Here is a 17263-nt window from a genome sequence, read left to right as displayed (position 1 = left end):
TTAACCATCCAGTTTAACAATGTTTCAGCAGATTGAATCAATTGATCCATAATCTAAAGGCATCGCCGGTTCGATTAGAAAAACATTGACTACAACATTTTTTTGTTGTTGCCAAAAGATGCTAAATGCATCCGCTGATGTTAGGGAATCATGTGTCATCACCTCGATGGTTAAGAAATGGAGGCCTTGCCTCTTAGACCATCTACAACGGGGTCATTCCCCTATTTGACACCATGCTAAATAGACACTCTCATTGTGACATCAATGAATATGATGCTTATAAAAATTGATGCTTTTATAAGCAGCATTTCTCTCCTATTACTCATGGGTCCCACATGTACAATTAATTCTATTTTTTCTCTATTCAATTATTGTATTATTTTAATATTAAAAAGTAAATTATATAATAGTTGCAATAGTAATATTTAATCGATCAACATTTGATTTTCAACAAAAACTATTTTTTGCAACAACAAATAATTTACCCATTTGAATGGGTAAAAAAAGAAAACAAAACAAATATACGGTGATTGGATTTAAACAAAACATCAATAATTTATCATCACTTATTTTATAATGTTTTTTCAAGTTTTAAATTTTTTTTAATTATTAATAAAATTAAAAAATGTTCACTTTTTTTATAATTTATAATTAGCATTGTGGATGGTCTTGGACAGTAATTTCATAAAACTCATGACCCAAGTCATCCAAACTCGAGCAACAAATTCTACTTTGGTCTTCTAAAGGACAATGTGCATTGGGACGACAAGAAGAAGGACAATAACCATTTTATCAATGCTTTTTTCATACTTGTCAATTCACCAAGCACCCTATTCACCTCCAATATGTCATGTTACACCCTTTACTAGTGCAAAACGATGTATGGGAAGATAATTCCTTTGACTTTATTTTATTGTAGGACTCCCTTCCATCCAAACACACACGGTTACTGCTACTAAAGTTGTTATATTATTTGCTAAGATAATTTATATGCATGGCATACCCAAGAGCATCGTTTCCGATCGTGAGCCTATTTTTTTTAGTAAGTTTTGGCACCATCTCCTTTATTTAGCACCAAAATTTACATTGCATATCCACCATTTACCACCCTTAAATTGATGGCCAAATGGAGATTGTCATCAAGGCCTTACAATAGTATTTGCACTGCTTTGTTCGCAACTCCACAAGAAAATTGGGGTAATTATTTACATTGGGATAAGAAGTTGGATGATATGAGTTCAAACTCAGACGAAAAAGAAAAAAATTAATCTATTAACTAATTATTAATATTTGCTATTAAATTTTTTTCTTCTTTTTTACACTATTCTAAGATGAACAAAGTTTTTTAGTTTTAATTTATTTCATTTTGAGAAAAACAATAATTCAAAAAACAAAATTTGGTGTTGAGGAGGGCCTAGAGGCCCTCAATAATTCTGAAACACAAAACAAACAAATACTCCATTATTCAATACTATTTTGAGTACATGTTACTTAGTGATGCCAGCACTTAGGAATACCAAAAATAATGCTTCTATCAAAAAGAAAAAATGATAATGCTGGTGAGGCAGAAAAAGAAACAATTATTTGGAAGACCATACCCCCATAAAAGAAAGACGAAGAGTGAAGGAATCTTCTTATCAGTTTTTTTTTTTTAAAAGGTATAAGGTTTTATTTATTAAAAATGATTAAATATGACGACATTAAATTTGTCATCCAGGACACAATTCCAGATTTTAAAATTGGTTGGTACTTATTGTTGTATACTATAGCATTGTTTTTTTCCTTTTTTTTTTGTGGATAGCATTGTTGTTTATTTATTTATTAGGTCTTGCTAACAAATGTTCTCTGGATGCTCTTCGATTGGTCACCACATATAAAAGGGGTTAGCGTCAGGTTAGGAAAACACAAGCTTAGGAGGATGGCAGAGGTGAAACTACATGGATTTTGGTATAGTCCTTTTACTTTAAGGGTTGTCTGGACCTTAAATCTAAAGGGTATACCTTATGAGAATATAGAGGAAGATCGTTTCAATAAAAGTCCTCAACTTCTTCAATATAACCCAGTACGCAAGAATACTCCAGTGCTAGTTCATGATGGAAAACCGATATGTGAGTCCATGATCATTGTTGAATACATTGATGAGATATGGCCACACAACTCATTGCTTCCTACTGATCCCTATAACAAAGCTCAAGCCCGATTTTGGGTTAAATATGTTGATGGCATGGTAAATTTTTCAAAACTTAATCAGCATATTTGTATTTTTACGTTTTACTTTTAATTTCAAGCCTTTCCATCGTGATCATTTTATAGGCAAAAACTACACTAGCCTTACCTTGGTCAAATTAGTTTTTTCAAAAGAAAAAAAAAACTTAGTCAAATTTATCTTTAAAAATTGTTTACACCGTTGAATAAACACTTTCATTCTTAATCTACATTTGCTGTCACTGTATACATGATCGTAGAATCGTATACTGTTAAGAAATGTTTCACACTCCACCAAAATTAGACTATCTTTGACTACAAGATCACGATTTTAGATAAAGTCCAATAAGATTATGCTAATTTTGATGAATTAGATATTTTAATGTCATTATAATTTATGATATAATTTAGATGTTATCTTTATGAATTGAAGATATAATTTATCTTGATAAATGATTAAGTAAAACTTGTGTTAACAAAAATAAGACAAAGTTAGTTTGGTCCAATATTATTGACGTTTTTTAAACATAAATTACTAACTAGACTAGACACGAAGAAAAAAAAATGACATTATGAAAACAATGAATTATGTTCAATGATGCATGGTGTAGGGTTGCCTATTTTGTAACTATAATCTATAACTAATTTACTTTGCCTTGCGTCTTACAAAACATTACTACCTTACTTTATATGCTCTAACGGTACCATCATGATCCAAACTAACAACAATACTGGGATCAATACTTCAAGATTTCGGCAATTGAGGCATTCCGCCATAGCATAAGTTGTGAAGAGCGAGAAAAGGCTAAAGAGAATTTATGGGCGCGACTCAAAGTTGTTGAGGATCGGTGTTTGGATGATCAGAAGAAATTCTATGGGGGAGACACCATTAGCATTGTAGACATAACTCTTGGATCATTTGTCAAATTTATTGAAGTTCAAGAAGATATATTTGAAGAGAATATCTTGCAAAGTGAAAGGTTCCCCCGATTGCATTTATGGTTTAATAATTTCAAGGATTTTCCAGTCATAAAAGAAAACACCCCTGACCAAGAGAAGTTGGTGGCTTTTCATAATCTTCTAATTGAAAAAATCAAGGCAATCAAGACATCTTCTTGAGAAAAATATGCCTTTCTTTGAATTGTTATACAAAACATGCATGTGTATCTTAATGGGTCATCTTGTCGTGTGTATTTCTTGATGTTAATAAAATATGCTCTATGTTTCAAGGATTGCATTTCTTTTAATATTGTTGTATGTGTCTTAAAATCTCATCAAGTAATTGTATGGAAGTTTGGAGTTGGTTCAGTCCTTGAAAAATTGCAAGGTGCTAGATCACAAGGCGACCCCTCTGCAATGAATTTGGACTGCGAGGCGATCCTGTCTGAGCGTGAAGCAATTTTGTCTCGTTTTTTGAACTATATTTAAGCTTTTTTTTTGTTTTGTTGTGAAATCTCGAGAGACCAATATATGGTATGTGTGCACTTTCTTAAACATAAGTTTGCAGTATTTGAGTCTTTCAAGATGTGGAAAGCCATAGTAGAAAATGAGACAGGGTTGAAGAACAAAAAACATAGAACCGACAATGGTGGTAAATTTGAAGATGTCATATTTAACAAGTTTTGCTATGAGCACAAGATCGTAAAAAGTAAACCTTGTTAGAGATATTTTATAGACTGAAACTTAAATCGAGCTTCAACTCAGTTATTGGTTACTATTGTCTTTGACCGTTGACATCTCTAACTATCTAGTTACTTAGAGTAGCCCATAGGTTGCGCCGCAAGTCTTAGTGGCAGTTAGAGTTAGTTACTAACTACATACTATAATTAGAAAAGCAGTACCATTGTATCATTTATAAAATATATTCAATCTATGAAACACGGACACTCCTTAGATTGGGTGTGTTCCCGTGTTGGACACGTGTCGTGTTCGACACTGACACATATATTTACATTGAATTATGTGATTTTCTCAAATTATTAACGGTATCGGCGTGTCAGTGTCCGTGTCGTGTCTGGTGTCCGTGTCCGTATCCGTGCTTCATAGTATTCAATACAAATTATGAACATTTTCTTTTTGTTTCCTTAACTTTCTTGCATCATGCAATTCTAACATTTTATCTTAGAGCTATTTTTTTTCCCTTTTCCGATCTTGTGTCTGTTTTCCATGGCCGTGTTCACTCCTTTTCTCAATTCTGAGAAGTTTTCTCTCTTTACATGTCAAATTCTCACATCTAATTTATGTTAAGCTTATCGAATCGAATTTTTTTTTTTGACATTCTCTTAAATTTTGTGTATTCAATTAATTGAAAGTTTAAAAATTAAAATTAATGAACTGACTCCAACAAAGTCTCTTAATTCATTAACTTGTCTCTTGAAAGGTGAGTTCAAATAAAACAGTTATTAATTAACTTTACTTATATTTTGACCAAACTCAATTACCATATCTCGTTCTCATAAGAGCCGAATAGTTAACAAACAAAAAAAGTTTTTTTTTTTGGTTACAAACAAAAAAAGTTTACACCACCACCATTGTCTATGAAATTTGTCAAAGAAAAATGTCTATAATTAAATGTTTTCGCAATTATGTTGAAAACAGCGAATAAAACAATTCTATCATATTATCCACACAAAAAAATGAAAGAAAACATAAACAATTCTATCATTAATGATGTACACAATCTTCTTTTTTTTTTTTTTTTGTTGAGAAAAGATGTACACAATCTTTTTCATCTGTTTTTTTCTTTCTAATACAATATTTTTCCCGTTAGTGATGCAAGCACTTACGACACCAATTTCTTTTAGGGGATACGACACACAGAACATTATTATTACCAAAAAGTTAATAAGGTTTAATATATAAAACCAAGGGTTGGTTTAGTGGTCATGAGTCTTGACTTAAGACCAACATGATGAGATATATATTAAAAAAAAAATATGCCAACAACAAGCATTTTGTAGAAAAAATTACGTCATATTTTGTTTTCTTTTCACAATTTTGTCTTTTCTCATCTTAATTAAATCCACAACTTCATATTCAAATTATTATAATTTGTTAACGATAGCAATGCATTGAGTAAAAAATCAAAGCGATAGCAATACGTATTCTATTTTAATTTTTAATTTGAATAGTTGACCAAAGCCATGGATGACCCTATTAAAAAGGGATAGCGTTCATTTAGGAAAACATGCACAAGCTAATTAAGATGGCAGAGATAAAACTACATGGATCTTGGTATAGCCCTTTCACTTTAAGGGTGGTATGGACCCTAAATCTGAAGGGTATACCATATGATAGTATAGAGGAAGATCACTTCAATAGGACTCCTCAACTTCTTCAATATAATCCAATACACAAGAAGACTCCAGTGCTGGTTCATGATGGAAAACCTATATGTGAGTCCATGATTATTGTTGAATACATTGATGAGATATGGCCACACAACTCATTGCTTCCTGCTGATCCATATGACAGAGCTCAAGCAAGATTTTGGGTTAAATATGTTGATGACATGGTAACAAATTTCAAAACTTAATCATCATATTTGTATACTTTTTTACTTTTAATTACTAGCCTTTCTATCATGATACATGTTCCACTAATTTTTTAGGCAAAACTACCCGGAAGTCATTTAACTTAAATCATTTTTCTTTTTCCAAATCAAATTAGTCATCTATCTTTAAAAACCTTACACTAGTGACTTAACTTTCATTCTTATTCTTTACCATTGTCTACATGATGATATATACTATTAAGAATGTTTCACACTCAACCCTAAAATTGGACTCTAGTTGATAACAAGATCACAATCTTGGATAAAATAAATTAAAAAATATCATGCTAGTTTTGATATTGTAGTAGTCGTTATGATGTATTTTAGATGTTGTATTGAAAAAATGAAGATGTAATTTATCTCTTTGAATGGTTTCGTAAAAGTTTTAATAACATACATAGATCAAAAATGAAGTTTGGTCAAATACCAATGAAGTTTTTAAACATAAATGACCAGCTTGACATGGAAAAAAAACATATAAACGACCTTTTTAAAACTTTAAATTGTGTTGCTAAAAAAAAAAAAAACTTTAAATTGAGTTAAAGGATTCATGTTGTAGTTTTGCCTATTTATAACTATATTCAAGACCAATCAAGAGTAAGACTTCTAAAACCTTCGCTTTAAGCACACCAACAAAAAGGCCTCATATGCACACAAAAAAGATCCCATATATTAAAAATTTGTTTTACCTCCCTTACTATTGAAAATTATTGGACTATAACTAATATATTTTACCTTCTATCTAGATTCAAACTAACAATAATATTGGGATCAATGCTTGAAGTTTCCGGCAATTGTGGCGTTCCATCGAAGCATAATTAAAGGTGTAGAGCGGGAAAAGTCCAGGGATAATTTATTGGAGCGACTCGGAGTTGTTGAGGATCAGTGCTTGGATGATCAGAATAAGTTCTATGGGGGAGAAACCATTAACATTGTAGACATAGCTCTTGGATCTTTTGTGAAATTTATTGAGGTTCAAGAAGAAATGTTTGAAGTGAAGATCTTGAAAAGTGAGAGATTCCCCCGCTTGCATTTATGGTTTAATAATTTCAAGGATGTTCCAGCCATCAAAGAAAATACCTCTGAGCAAGAGAAGTTTGTGGCTTATGTAAGGCCTCTAATTGAAAAAATAATGGCATCTTCTTAAAAAAACTACGACTTTTATGAATTCGTATGTGAAGCATGAAAAATTCTAATACGACTGGCTTTAGAAGTGATCCACCATAAATTAATGCTTAATAAAATTTTAAAACACCAACGACGATGTATGTCGTCTCATTATAAAGTACTTGTATCTTCATGGGTCATCTTGTAATGTGTATTTTTTATGCTAATAAAAACTTCTTACTTGTTTTAAATTAAAGTAAGCTTTAACTTGTCCTTCTACGTTTAATTATCAAATTAAAAAAATCTATTTATTTGTTCATTTATTAATTATCCGGTTGAACAACAGTTTGGGTCATTACTTAGAAGTTTTGTTGGTTCGTTACTCAGTTCAAACTTTGAATCATAGATTACAACATAAAATTTTACCAAAAGATGCTAAATGCATCCACTTATATTAAGGAATTATGTGTCATCACATTGGTAGTTAAGAAATGGAGGTCTTACCTATTAGGCCGCAAACTCGTGATCCATACGGATCAACACAGTTTGCGCCAACTCGACCCAAGTAATCCAAACTCCGGAGCAATAAATTTACTTGACCAAGTTATTGGGGTACTCTTATGAGATCATCTATAAATCTGGGGTTCAAAAAATCTAGTGACCGATGCCTTGTCTCGTGTTCATGAACAGCCACAATACCTTGCATTAATATGCCCCATTGGGACTTCCTTTAATAACTCAAAGATAACATTAAAAATGATGTTTAGGTCCAACTGCGACACAAAAATGGATACCGGTTTAAACATGTTTGGGGTGAGTCTGGATTCATTGTTCATCCTTTATAGTCAGGTTCAAGTGGCTGAATGACTATGTCTCCATGGAATTAATCTAAAACCATCCTTTTGTAACCCAACTGTATCCTTATCCGTAGAATTTACTTACAGTTGTAGCATTATTCTCACTATATGCAGTGAACAAAAGACATGAATAAAGGCAAGAAATCATTTGAGTAAACCTAGAGTAACAAAGTTATTTTTATTTTTTTTTTGACAAACTAGAGTAACAAAGTTGACTCCACTTAGGGAGTAATTTAATTCTCTTTTTAATCTTATTTCTATTGCACAATTCTTCTTCTTTTTTTTGGTAGATTCTATTGCACAATTCTACTAGAAAATATCTTAACAAGTCAACATTAATTTTACACCTCCAATCAATATTGACTCATCTAAAAGTAAAATCAACGTGAGCTTAACTCAGTTGGTATGGATAATGCATAATATATACAAGGTACAGGGTTCGAGCCCCGGCCACCACAAAAAAAAAAGTCAATCATGCACACATTAAGTTTCTATACGGACTACACTCACATACATATTAGCACTTCAATCCAAAACGATAAATAAAACAGTATATGTTAACAAATACTCTAAAGATATTGCTTAAAAAAATCCATAAAAAAATATTTTATCTTTTTTTTTTTTGATCAAGAAGAAATGATAAAAAACAAAAACAAACTACAATCTCATGCGAGCAACACCAAGAGCATCATCCAGAAGGGAATGATGCAGTTGAGGAGGGCAAACAATCCAAGTCTTAAAAGCATCCGAAGAAGAAGCACCATGCTTAGCAAGCCAATCCGCACACTCGTTGCCTTGACGGAGGCTATGATGAAAATTAACAATCCAATCTCTATGTTGCAGTTGGACAATCTGACTAATCAGAGGAGCATGAGGATGATGAGATTGGACATCCGACATGATTAAATCAAGAGCCATCATAGAGTCTGATTCAAGAATAATGTTCCTGTGTCCCGCATCATATGCAATACGAAGGCCGTGAAAAATGGCATATAATTCGGCCGCCAAGCAAGAAGTAATACCACAAAATCCAGAAAAACCCAGCAACCAATCACCATTATTATTTCTAATAAGACCTCCAAAACCCGATCTCCCAGGATTAGAAAGAGAACTACCGTCAACATTAACTTTGATGATATTATTCAAAGGAGGAATCCATTTAACATGTCTAATGGGCCTCTGAATTGCATCATTAGAAAGGTGCACCACCACATCTGAATGAAGAGAATAAATATGGCTAAGACAAACCCAATTTACCCAATCATTTTCATTGAAAACCTTATGATTCCGAGCCTTCCATAAGACCCAACATGCAATAACGAAGATATTACCATTAGGAGCAAGGGCATAATGTTTGAACCACCAATTGAAATCCTGAGAATTGAAATTTGTATCTTTGTTAAACAGCAAGGCATCCCAGATCGCCAATGAGAGGGGGCAATCTCTAAAGGTGTGAAGAAGTGACTCAATACTAGCTCCACATCTCTTGCATGATGAATCTGAGGTTAAAGGTCTACCAGCCCGAAATGCATTCGTTGGAAGGTTACCTTGCATAGCCAACCAAATAAAATGCTTCATATTCTCTGGGAGGTTGAGCTTCCAAATCCATTGCCATGTTTCATGTTGAGTATGACCTGAAAAAGAAAGAGAGTTTGAAGTCAACCACTGATAACCACTTTTAACATAGTACATACCTGTTGGGGAATAAGTCCAAATCTTGATGTCTTGGGAAGACTCGTCGATGAAGATACTTTGAATTTGGAGTTGAATATTGAGAGGTATCTGAGTTGTGAGATGAGAGAAATTCCAGCGGCCGTGATGGTAAATGTCTCTCAGTCTCAAATTAGTTTCACTAATGTGGACATAAGGGACAAGATTACAAAGATAATCATCCTCCAACCATTTGTCATACCAAAGAGAAACCTCTCCTCTTCCAATTCTAGTTTTGAAACCAGATTTCAAAACTTCAACTGTCTTGGTAATAGCCTTCCAAACACAAGAGGAACCCTGATAATCTGTAGCCTCTAAAATAGAGATACCATGAAGATATTTAGAAGAAAGAAGGTTGACCCAAAGCTTATCAGGATTATGGATCAATTCCCAAACATGTTTGCCCAGAATAGATATATTTGAAGCACGGGCTGTCCGAATTCCAAGACCACCTCTTGACTTAGGTTGTGTAATCATCTTCCAATTCACCCAATGACTATGTTTCCTTCCCCAAATAAATTGTCTGATAGAAGCATCAATTTGGTTACACACCCCTTCAGGAATCCATAAATTCTGCATAGAGTAGGTAGGAAGAGCAGAGACCACAGATTGGGCCAAAGTCACCCTCCCTGCTCGGCTAAGGAGTTTTGTTTTCCAACCATCCAATCTGCTATTGACTCGGTCCATGATATAAGCAAAATCAGCATTTTTTATCCTGCCAGATAACATAGGGAAACCAAGGTACTTGCCTAATTGAGTATGATGAATAAAATGAACGATAGAAGAAAATTTATTCACTTTGCCTCTGGAGATATTAGCAGAAGACATGAATCTAGATTTCTGAATATTAACTTTCAACCCAGAAGCATGACAAAAACTCTCTAACACCTCTTTCACCATTCTAGCTTGAGAGGATTTAGCTTGAGTAAATAAAAGACAATCATCTGCAAAAAATAAATGAGAGATAGCTGGACCATTATTGGAGATTTTGATCGGTTTCCATTCATTAGATTGAACCTTCTCCTGAATTAACATAGAAAGTTTTTCCATGCAAAGGACAAAAAGATAAGGAGACATAGGATCCCCTTGCCTTAAGCCTCTTTGAGGAATAAAACTCTCTAGTTTTTCGTTGTTCCACTTTAAAGATAAAGTAGAAGAGGTTATACAATTCATAATAAGAGTAATAATGGAAGTAGGGAAACCAAAATCATGTAAAGTTATACGAAGGAAATTCCAATCTACTCTATCATAAGCTTTTTCAAAATCAATTTTGAACAAAAGATAACCTTTTTTCCCTTTCTTTTTATTCATGCTATGAACTATTTCCTGTGCGATAATAGCATTATCAGCCGTGCCTCGTTTAGGTATAAAACTACTTTGAAAAGGGCTGATAAGACTATTTAAATGGGGTCTAATCCTCCCCAACCTTAGAAATAATTTTAAGCATAACATTGCAAAGGCTAATAGGCCTAAAATCTTTCAAAGACATAGGATCATCAATTTTAGGAATAGGAACAATAAGAGTCTCAGTCAATTTTGGATCGATGGTACCTGATTGAAAAGCAGTGGAAACCAAGTTATGAACTTCTGATGAAATAATATTCCAAAAAGTTTTGAAGAAAATAGATTGGAACCCATCTGGACCAGGAGCCTTATAAGAATTCATCGAGAAAAGAGCAGACTTGACCTCTTCAAGACTTGGGTTCACGCAAAGAGAGTCATAAAGATCAATACTAATATGAGGAAAGTGAGAAAAGTGGAGGCTTGCAGGACTGGTTGATCCTCCCTCTTGAAATAAGCTCCTAAAGTAAGATAAAGCTTCCCTTCTTAAAGAATCTTCATCTGTGCACCAAATACCATCAATATTCAAGCCAACCACCTTATTTCTCCTTCGGCGAATGACAGTTTGGACATGAAAAAATTTTGTATTCTTATTTCCAAATTTAATCCAATTCTCTCTCGACTTTTGATACCACAACATCTCCTCTTGAGCCAAGACCTTGTTATACTCATTCTGCAAATGTCTTTCAAAATTGATGAGATCAGAAGATTGACAATAATCAAGTTGTTGATGCACTCCTTTTATCCTAGCCTCCAATTGTCTTTTATTTTTAAAAATGTTACCAAAGATATCAGAATTAAATCTCTCTGAAGACTTTTGGACCGCTTGAAGCTTAGAGATCACATTACCAACAGTGTCACTCCAAGTAGATTGAACTAAAGGTTTATAGTCTGGATGATGAAGCCAAGCTGCTTGAAAATGAAAAATCTTAGACCTCCTACTCGCTGCCTTCATACAACTCACCAAAATAGGGTTATGATCAGAGTCATGAGTAGGTAACAACTCAGCTAGAGAATGAGGAAAAGCTAGCCTCCTATCCACATTTGCTAGACATCTATCAAGTTTTTTACGAATATGGCCACCATATTGAGAATTTCTCCTCCAAGTAAAAAGGCCACCAATAGTGTCTAAATCCATGACCCCACAAGCATCCATCATTTGAGAGAGAAAATTAGCCCGAGACAAGTTAAAGTCCCCACCAGAGACCTCTCTGCAGTTGCGAACCTCGTTAAAATCACCAATCATGATCCAAGGACCCAAAATTAAATTACATAAATCCATCAGATGCTCCCAAAGTTTAAGCCTAATAGTATAAGTAGGAGAAGCATATATGGCCGAGCAATACCAAGTAGCCATTCCCTTAGAGATGCAAAAGGTGATAGCTTGATGCATATTATTTATAAGAGTAAATGTAAAATCATTAGTACAAGATAAAATCCAAATCCCTCCGGCATAACCTCTAGCCTCTTGAAGAAATAAAGGATGATATCCTAGAGAATCCCAAAAATTTTCCACTTTTTGAAAAGCACCATGAGTTTCAAAAATAAAACAAAGAGTTGGATGATAACCTCTAATAATCTCACGAACATGGCATCTAGAACTTTTACCTAAAGCACCACGAATATTCCAGGAGAGAAAAGAGAAATCTTTATAACAATCCATAAAAACAAAAAATAAAGTTAGCCAAACAAATGTCAACATTAAGCAGCCATAAAATCATTATGATTTTGAGTTACTAGAACCATCTCCTTCCCCTCCCCCTCATGCACTTTCTGAGTAGAGTTACTTTCATCTGCATCCAACATTAGCTCATATTGTGAATTAGAAACATGTTTTAAATTTAACACAGATTTAATACCATTTCCAATATCATATATGGTAGGGGTTATTTTGTCTTTATCCTTGGGAACATGTGACGGACCAGCACTATAAATTGTTTTAGGAGAACAATTTTCAATTAAAGTAGCTTCCTTGGGCTTAATAGGTGCCGTATAAAACTGTCTTACCATGTCATTTTCTTGCCTTGGCCTTTTATTTTTAACAATATGGTTAACCAAAGACTTACCTCTATTGTTGACTTGGTAAGTTTGAGAGTTGCCTTTTTTATCTCCCTGCTTTAATTGTTGCACAGAAGGTTTCTTTTCTTTCTTTCCCTTAGAATCCATAGCATTAATGATAGATTTACCATGTTGTTTTCCCTTACCTCTTTTACGTGTAACCATAAGCCAATCTCCATAGAGATCCTCCTCATTAATATCCTTCATATTTTGATTGATTCTTTCCTCATTTGACATCATAGTAACATGTAACGGTTCAGAGTAATTAATGGGAATTGAAGGTTGTACCTGATTGTTAGCTAACGGCTCTGAAACCTTGACAGCGGCAGGATCCACCATGACATTGTTGATAGAATCAGAAGCCACCGTGCCGGAAACCGTTATGCCACCGCTAACAGTAGTTGATGCTGTCGTCGTTTCCTTGCTTGCAACCTTCACAACCTTTTTACAGTCACGTCCAAGGTGCCCATAACATCCACATGATGTGCAAATTCTGTGTAAACCTTCATATTCAACTTTATACCAGTGCCCCTTGATCCAAACTTTACCAACAACAGGTTTGTTGAGATCGATTTCGACACAAACTCGAGCAAAACGACCACGCCTTACATCAAGCGTGTTGCTGTCGACGCGGATAGGTCTACCAACTGTTGAAGCCAAGGCAAGAAGAATGCTTTCATCATAAAAAACCAACTTGAGTCCAGGGAATCGGATCCAAACCATTGTTTTTTCAATTTTCTCAAAAGGAGAGGCAAATTCCGCTGACCAGGATTGCACAGTAAGATAATGATCAAAGATCATCCATGGTCCACCTTCAATAACCTTAACTCGATCTTCTTCTAAATCAAACTTGACCATATAGTAGTCATTGCTTATAGCCATTATGTCAAAACCAGAAGAAAGCTTCCAAATTCTTGTTAGACGGTCCTTCATGGTATGATAACCAATACTTTTATCCATTAGTTTTACCACTAATGAATCTTTCCACGGTTCACAAAGGCCCTCAAACACTGAGTCATTGATGTGTACCATAGGTGCAGCAGGATTACCTCCATAATACTCGACATGTGCAAGTTTTGCAGCAAAAAGATCCACCTTTGGCTTTGGTGGAGCTATTTCTTGTTTACCCATAACCATGTCCCTGAAGGAGATTGTTTGATTTTTATTTGGATTTCCATGTGAATCATTGTGATCAGGTGGTTTTTTTGTTGGAGTTTCACTTGTGTCCATATGCGCTGAGAAGACAAAGTCGGCAGACATGAAACCCTAGCAGAGAAAAACAATGTTAAAAACATACATAACTATTTCACTTTTGTTTTAGATATATTTTATCTTAAAAATACAAGTTTAACATCCGTCAAAATAATAAATATATGATTATCTATACAACAATTACATTTTTTATTTTTTTTATTTTTATTTTTTGACAAGACATTTTTTGTTTGGTAAACAATACCGTGGAGGGCCTAATGTCCTTCCCTTAAAACCGACGGGTCTCACGATTAAAATAGAAAATAAAATATATAAAAGGTGGCTCCACCGTCTCAAAGTTTATGTGATTATTTCTCTTTTCGATTTCTTTTTATTTATTTTCTAAATGCACATGTTAAAGTATATATTAGTGAACTTATTTAAAGACTATTTTTAGTTTAGTACCATTGGAGTAATTGAGTTCTTAATATGTACTTTTATTTAAAAATTATAAATAAATGACTTGTACATGTGAGATCCATTTAAAGATCTTTGTTAATTTACTATCATTGTAGATGTTGTTACCATACTTGTTTTTTTGTTTGAAGTAATTGTTACCATACTTGTTAAAAAGTCTAAAGATAAGTTTTGTCTTGAAAATAATGCATTCAATATCATTTAAAATATAAAATTATTTTTATTTTTAAATCTCGTCATTATGTCATTTGTTAGCATTCATCATATTACTACTATCATAAAGGACAAACTTGCGTACACATGCGTATTTATCTGTTAGTGATGCAAGCACTTACGACACCGATTCTGAATATGCAAAAAATAATGCTTGTTTTCTTTTTACTCAATAAATAATAATAGTGTTCATTCAAAAAAAAAATGTAGTGTTGCCAAAAAGAAAAATTAATAATGCTGGTGGGGAACAAAATGAAACATTTGTGTGGAAGGCCATGCACGCATGAAACGTTGACGAAGATTGAAGGAAATCTTTTTTTTTTTTTAGAAGGATGAAGGAAATCTTCTTATATGGTTTTTTATATATTTATAAAAAGAAATCAAACAAATAAAAGACATATTAATTATTTCGTTTTCTATTAAATATCTTTAATTTTTTTTAGAGAATTAAATAAATTCTTTAATATAATGACAATTAGATAGTTTTCTTAACTATTTTATTCATAAAATCTGTCCCAAAAAAAATTATAAAAATAAATAAAAAAAAATGCAACGTCATATGGTGCTTGTTAAGTCTGACTATTACTTTGTTAGTGATAGCAAATACAGAAAGTAAAAAAAATATAAAAAATAGCAATACAAATTCTATTTTGTTTTGAATTTGACTAGTTGACAAGGCCAAATAACTCCATGGTGGATCACCATCTATAAAAAGGACTGGTGTGGGTTTAGGATAACACAACAGATGGCAGAGGTGAAACTACATGGATTTTGGTATAGTCCTTTTACTTTAAGGGTAGTATGGACCTTAAATTTGAAAGGTATACCATATGAGAACATAGAGGAAGATCGCTTCAATAAAAGTCCTCTGCTTCTTCAATATAACCCAATACACAAGAAAACTCCAGTGCTAGTTCATGATGGAAAACCCATATGTGAGTCCATGATCATTGTTGAATACATTGATGAGATATGGTCACACAACTCATTGGTTCCTGCTGATCCCTATGACAGAGCTCAAGCCCGATTTTGGGTTAAATATGTTGATGAATTGGTACGATTTTTCAAAACTTAATCATCATATTTGTATTTTTTTTTTTTTTTACTTTTAGTTTTCTAGCATTTCCATCGTGATCATAATCCAATTGTACTTGCACAATACATGTTCCACTCATTTTATAGGCAAAGTTACACCATGAGGATTTAATTTAATTTTATAGGCAAAACTACACCGTTAATTCAACTTTCATTCTTAATCAACTTTTGTTGCTACTGTGTACATGATCATTGAATAATACTCCTATACTATTAAGAATGTTTCACACTTTGCAAAAAAAAAAATATACTCACATTGACAACAAGATCACAATGTCATTACGATTTACGATGTAATTTATATGTTATCTTGATGAATTGAAGATGTAATTTATCTTTATGAATGGTTAAGTATAACTTATGGTAACAAACATAGATAAAAAAGATGACTTGATGAATTGAAGATGTAATTTATCTTTATGAATGGTTAAGTATAACTTATGGTAACAAACATAGATAAAAAAGATGTTCCGTTGACGTTTTTGAACATAAATCACCAACATGACACGAAAAAAGATGAAAGACCTTTTTGAAACTTAAGATTAAGTTAAAGGATTAAGTTATAAAAAAAAATTAAGTTAAAGGATTCATGGTTTAGTTTTGCATATTTGAATCTATAATTTACTTTCCCTGGTGTCTTATAATTATTACCTAATATGTTCTAACCATCTCATCTTGATTCAGACTAACAATATTTGGATCAATATTTACAGATTTCGGCAATTGCGGCACTCCTCTATAGCAAAATTGGTGAAGAGCGAGAGAAGGCCAGAGAGAATTTATGGGAGCGACTCAGAGTTATTGAGGATAAGTGTTTGGATGATCAAAAGAAATTTTATGGGGGAGACACCATTAACATTGTAGACATAGCTCTTGGATCTTTTATCAAATTTATTGAGGTTCAGGAAGATATGTTTGAAGTGAAGATCTTGCAAAGTGAGAGATTCCCTCGATTGCATTTATGGTTTAATAATTTTAAGGATGTTCCCGTCATCAAAGAAAACACCCCTGACCAAGAGAAGTTGGTGGCCTTTCTTAATTCTCTAATTGAAAAAATCAAGGCAGTCAAGGCATCTTCTTGAGAAAATTATGGCTTATATGAATTGGTATACAAAGCATTTGTATCTTCATGGGTCATCTTATCATGTGCATTTCTTGATGTTACTAGTAGCTGCTTAATGTTGTCTTTGGACGTCAATAATCAGAGTTTAAAATGATTTCATTTCTTTTAATGTTGAAAGTAAGGACCACACGTCTAATAAAGTAAAAGTTTAGTTGATTACTATCTTATTTTTAGTGCTTGATTGCTACCTTATAATTTTGTTCTCCACCTAAACAGAGGTATTTGGTACACAAGATTACATCAAAATGCTGATGTTTACGAATCATGATGTTTTAGCATTTGTTTTAGTTTCAAAAATACTGATGTTTAATGTCTAATTAATGTACTTTTCCA

General features: G+C 33.1%; 4 protein-coding genes across 4 annotated transcripts; 3 read left to right on the top strand and 1 right to left on the bottom strand.

Moving 5' to 3' along the window:
* The first annotated feature begins 1894 nt into the window (after positions 1-1894).
* On the top strand, positions 1895-3513 carry LOC146957721 (putative glutathione S-transferase). Its single transcript, XM_085738537.1, has 2 exons — positions 1895-2227; positions 2956-3513. Exons 1-2 carry the CDS (start codon positions 1919-1921, stop codon positions 3322-3324), a joined length of 678 nt encoding a protein of 225 aa, XP_085594663.1. The 5' UTR covers positions 1895-1918; the 3' UTR covers positions 3325-3513.
* A 1383-nt stretch (positions 3514-4896) lies between these two features.
* On the top strand, positions 4897-7121 carry LOC146957720 (putative glutathione S-transferase). The gene is made up of 2 exons (XM_085738502.1): positions 4897-5719; positions 6543-7121. The coding sequence occupies exons 1-2, from the start codon at positions 5393-5395 to the stop codon at positions 6903-6905; spliced, it is 690 nt and encodes a 229-aa protein (XP_085594628.1). The 5' UTR covers positions 4897-5392; the 3' UTR covers positions 6906-7121.
* Positions 7122-8379: 1258 nt separating this feature from the next.
* Positions 8380-14061, bottom strand: LOC146957719 (uncharacterized). The gene is made up of 3 exons (XM_085751058.1): positions 12561-14061; positions 10859-12420; positions 8380-10569 (listed from the first exon to the last, which is right to left on the bottom strand). Exons 1-3 carry the CDS (start codon positions 14059-14061, stop codon positions 8380-8382), a joined length of 5253 nt encoding a protein of 1750 aa, XP_085607184.1.
* Positions 14062-14985: 924 nt separating this feature from the next.
* Positions 14986-17086, top strand: LOC146957718 (putative glutathione S-transferase). The gene is made up of 2 exons (XM_085738512.1): positions 14986-15766; positions 16521-17086. The coding sequence occupies exons 1-2, from the start codon at positions 15458-15460 to the stop codon at positions 16887-16889; spliced, it is 678 nt and encodes a 225-aa protein (XP_085594638.1). The 5' UTR covers positions 14986-15457; the 3' UTR covers positions 16890-17086.
* The last annotated feature ends 177 nt before the right edge of the window (positions 17087-17263 follow it).

The sequence above is a fragment of the Medicago sativa genome, chromosome 1, assembly GCF_051527215.1.
Source record: "Medicago sativa cultivar Bolivia chromosome 1, Bolivia_mono, whole genome shotgun sequence".
Classification (NCBI taxonomy): domain Eukaryota; kingdom Viridiplantae; phylum Streptophyta; class Magnoliopsida; order Fabales; family Fabaceae; genus Medicago; species Medicago sativa.
This window is presented reverse-complemented; position numbering and strand designations above follow the sequence as displayed.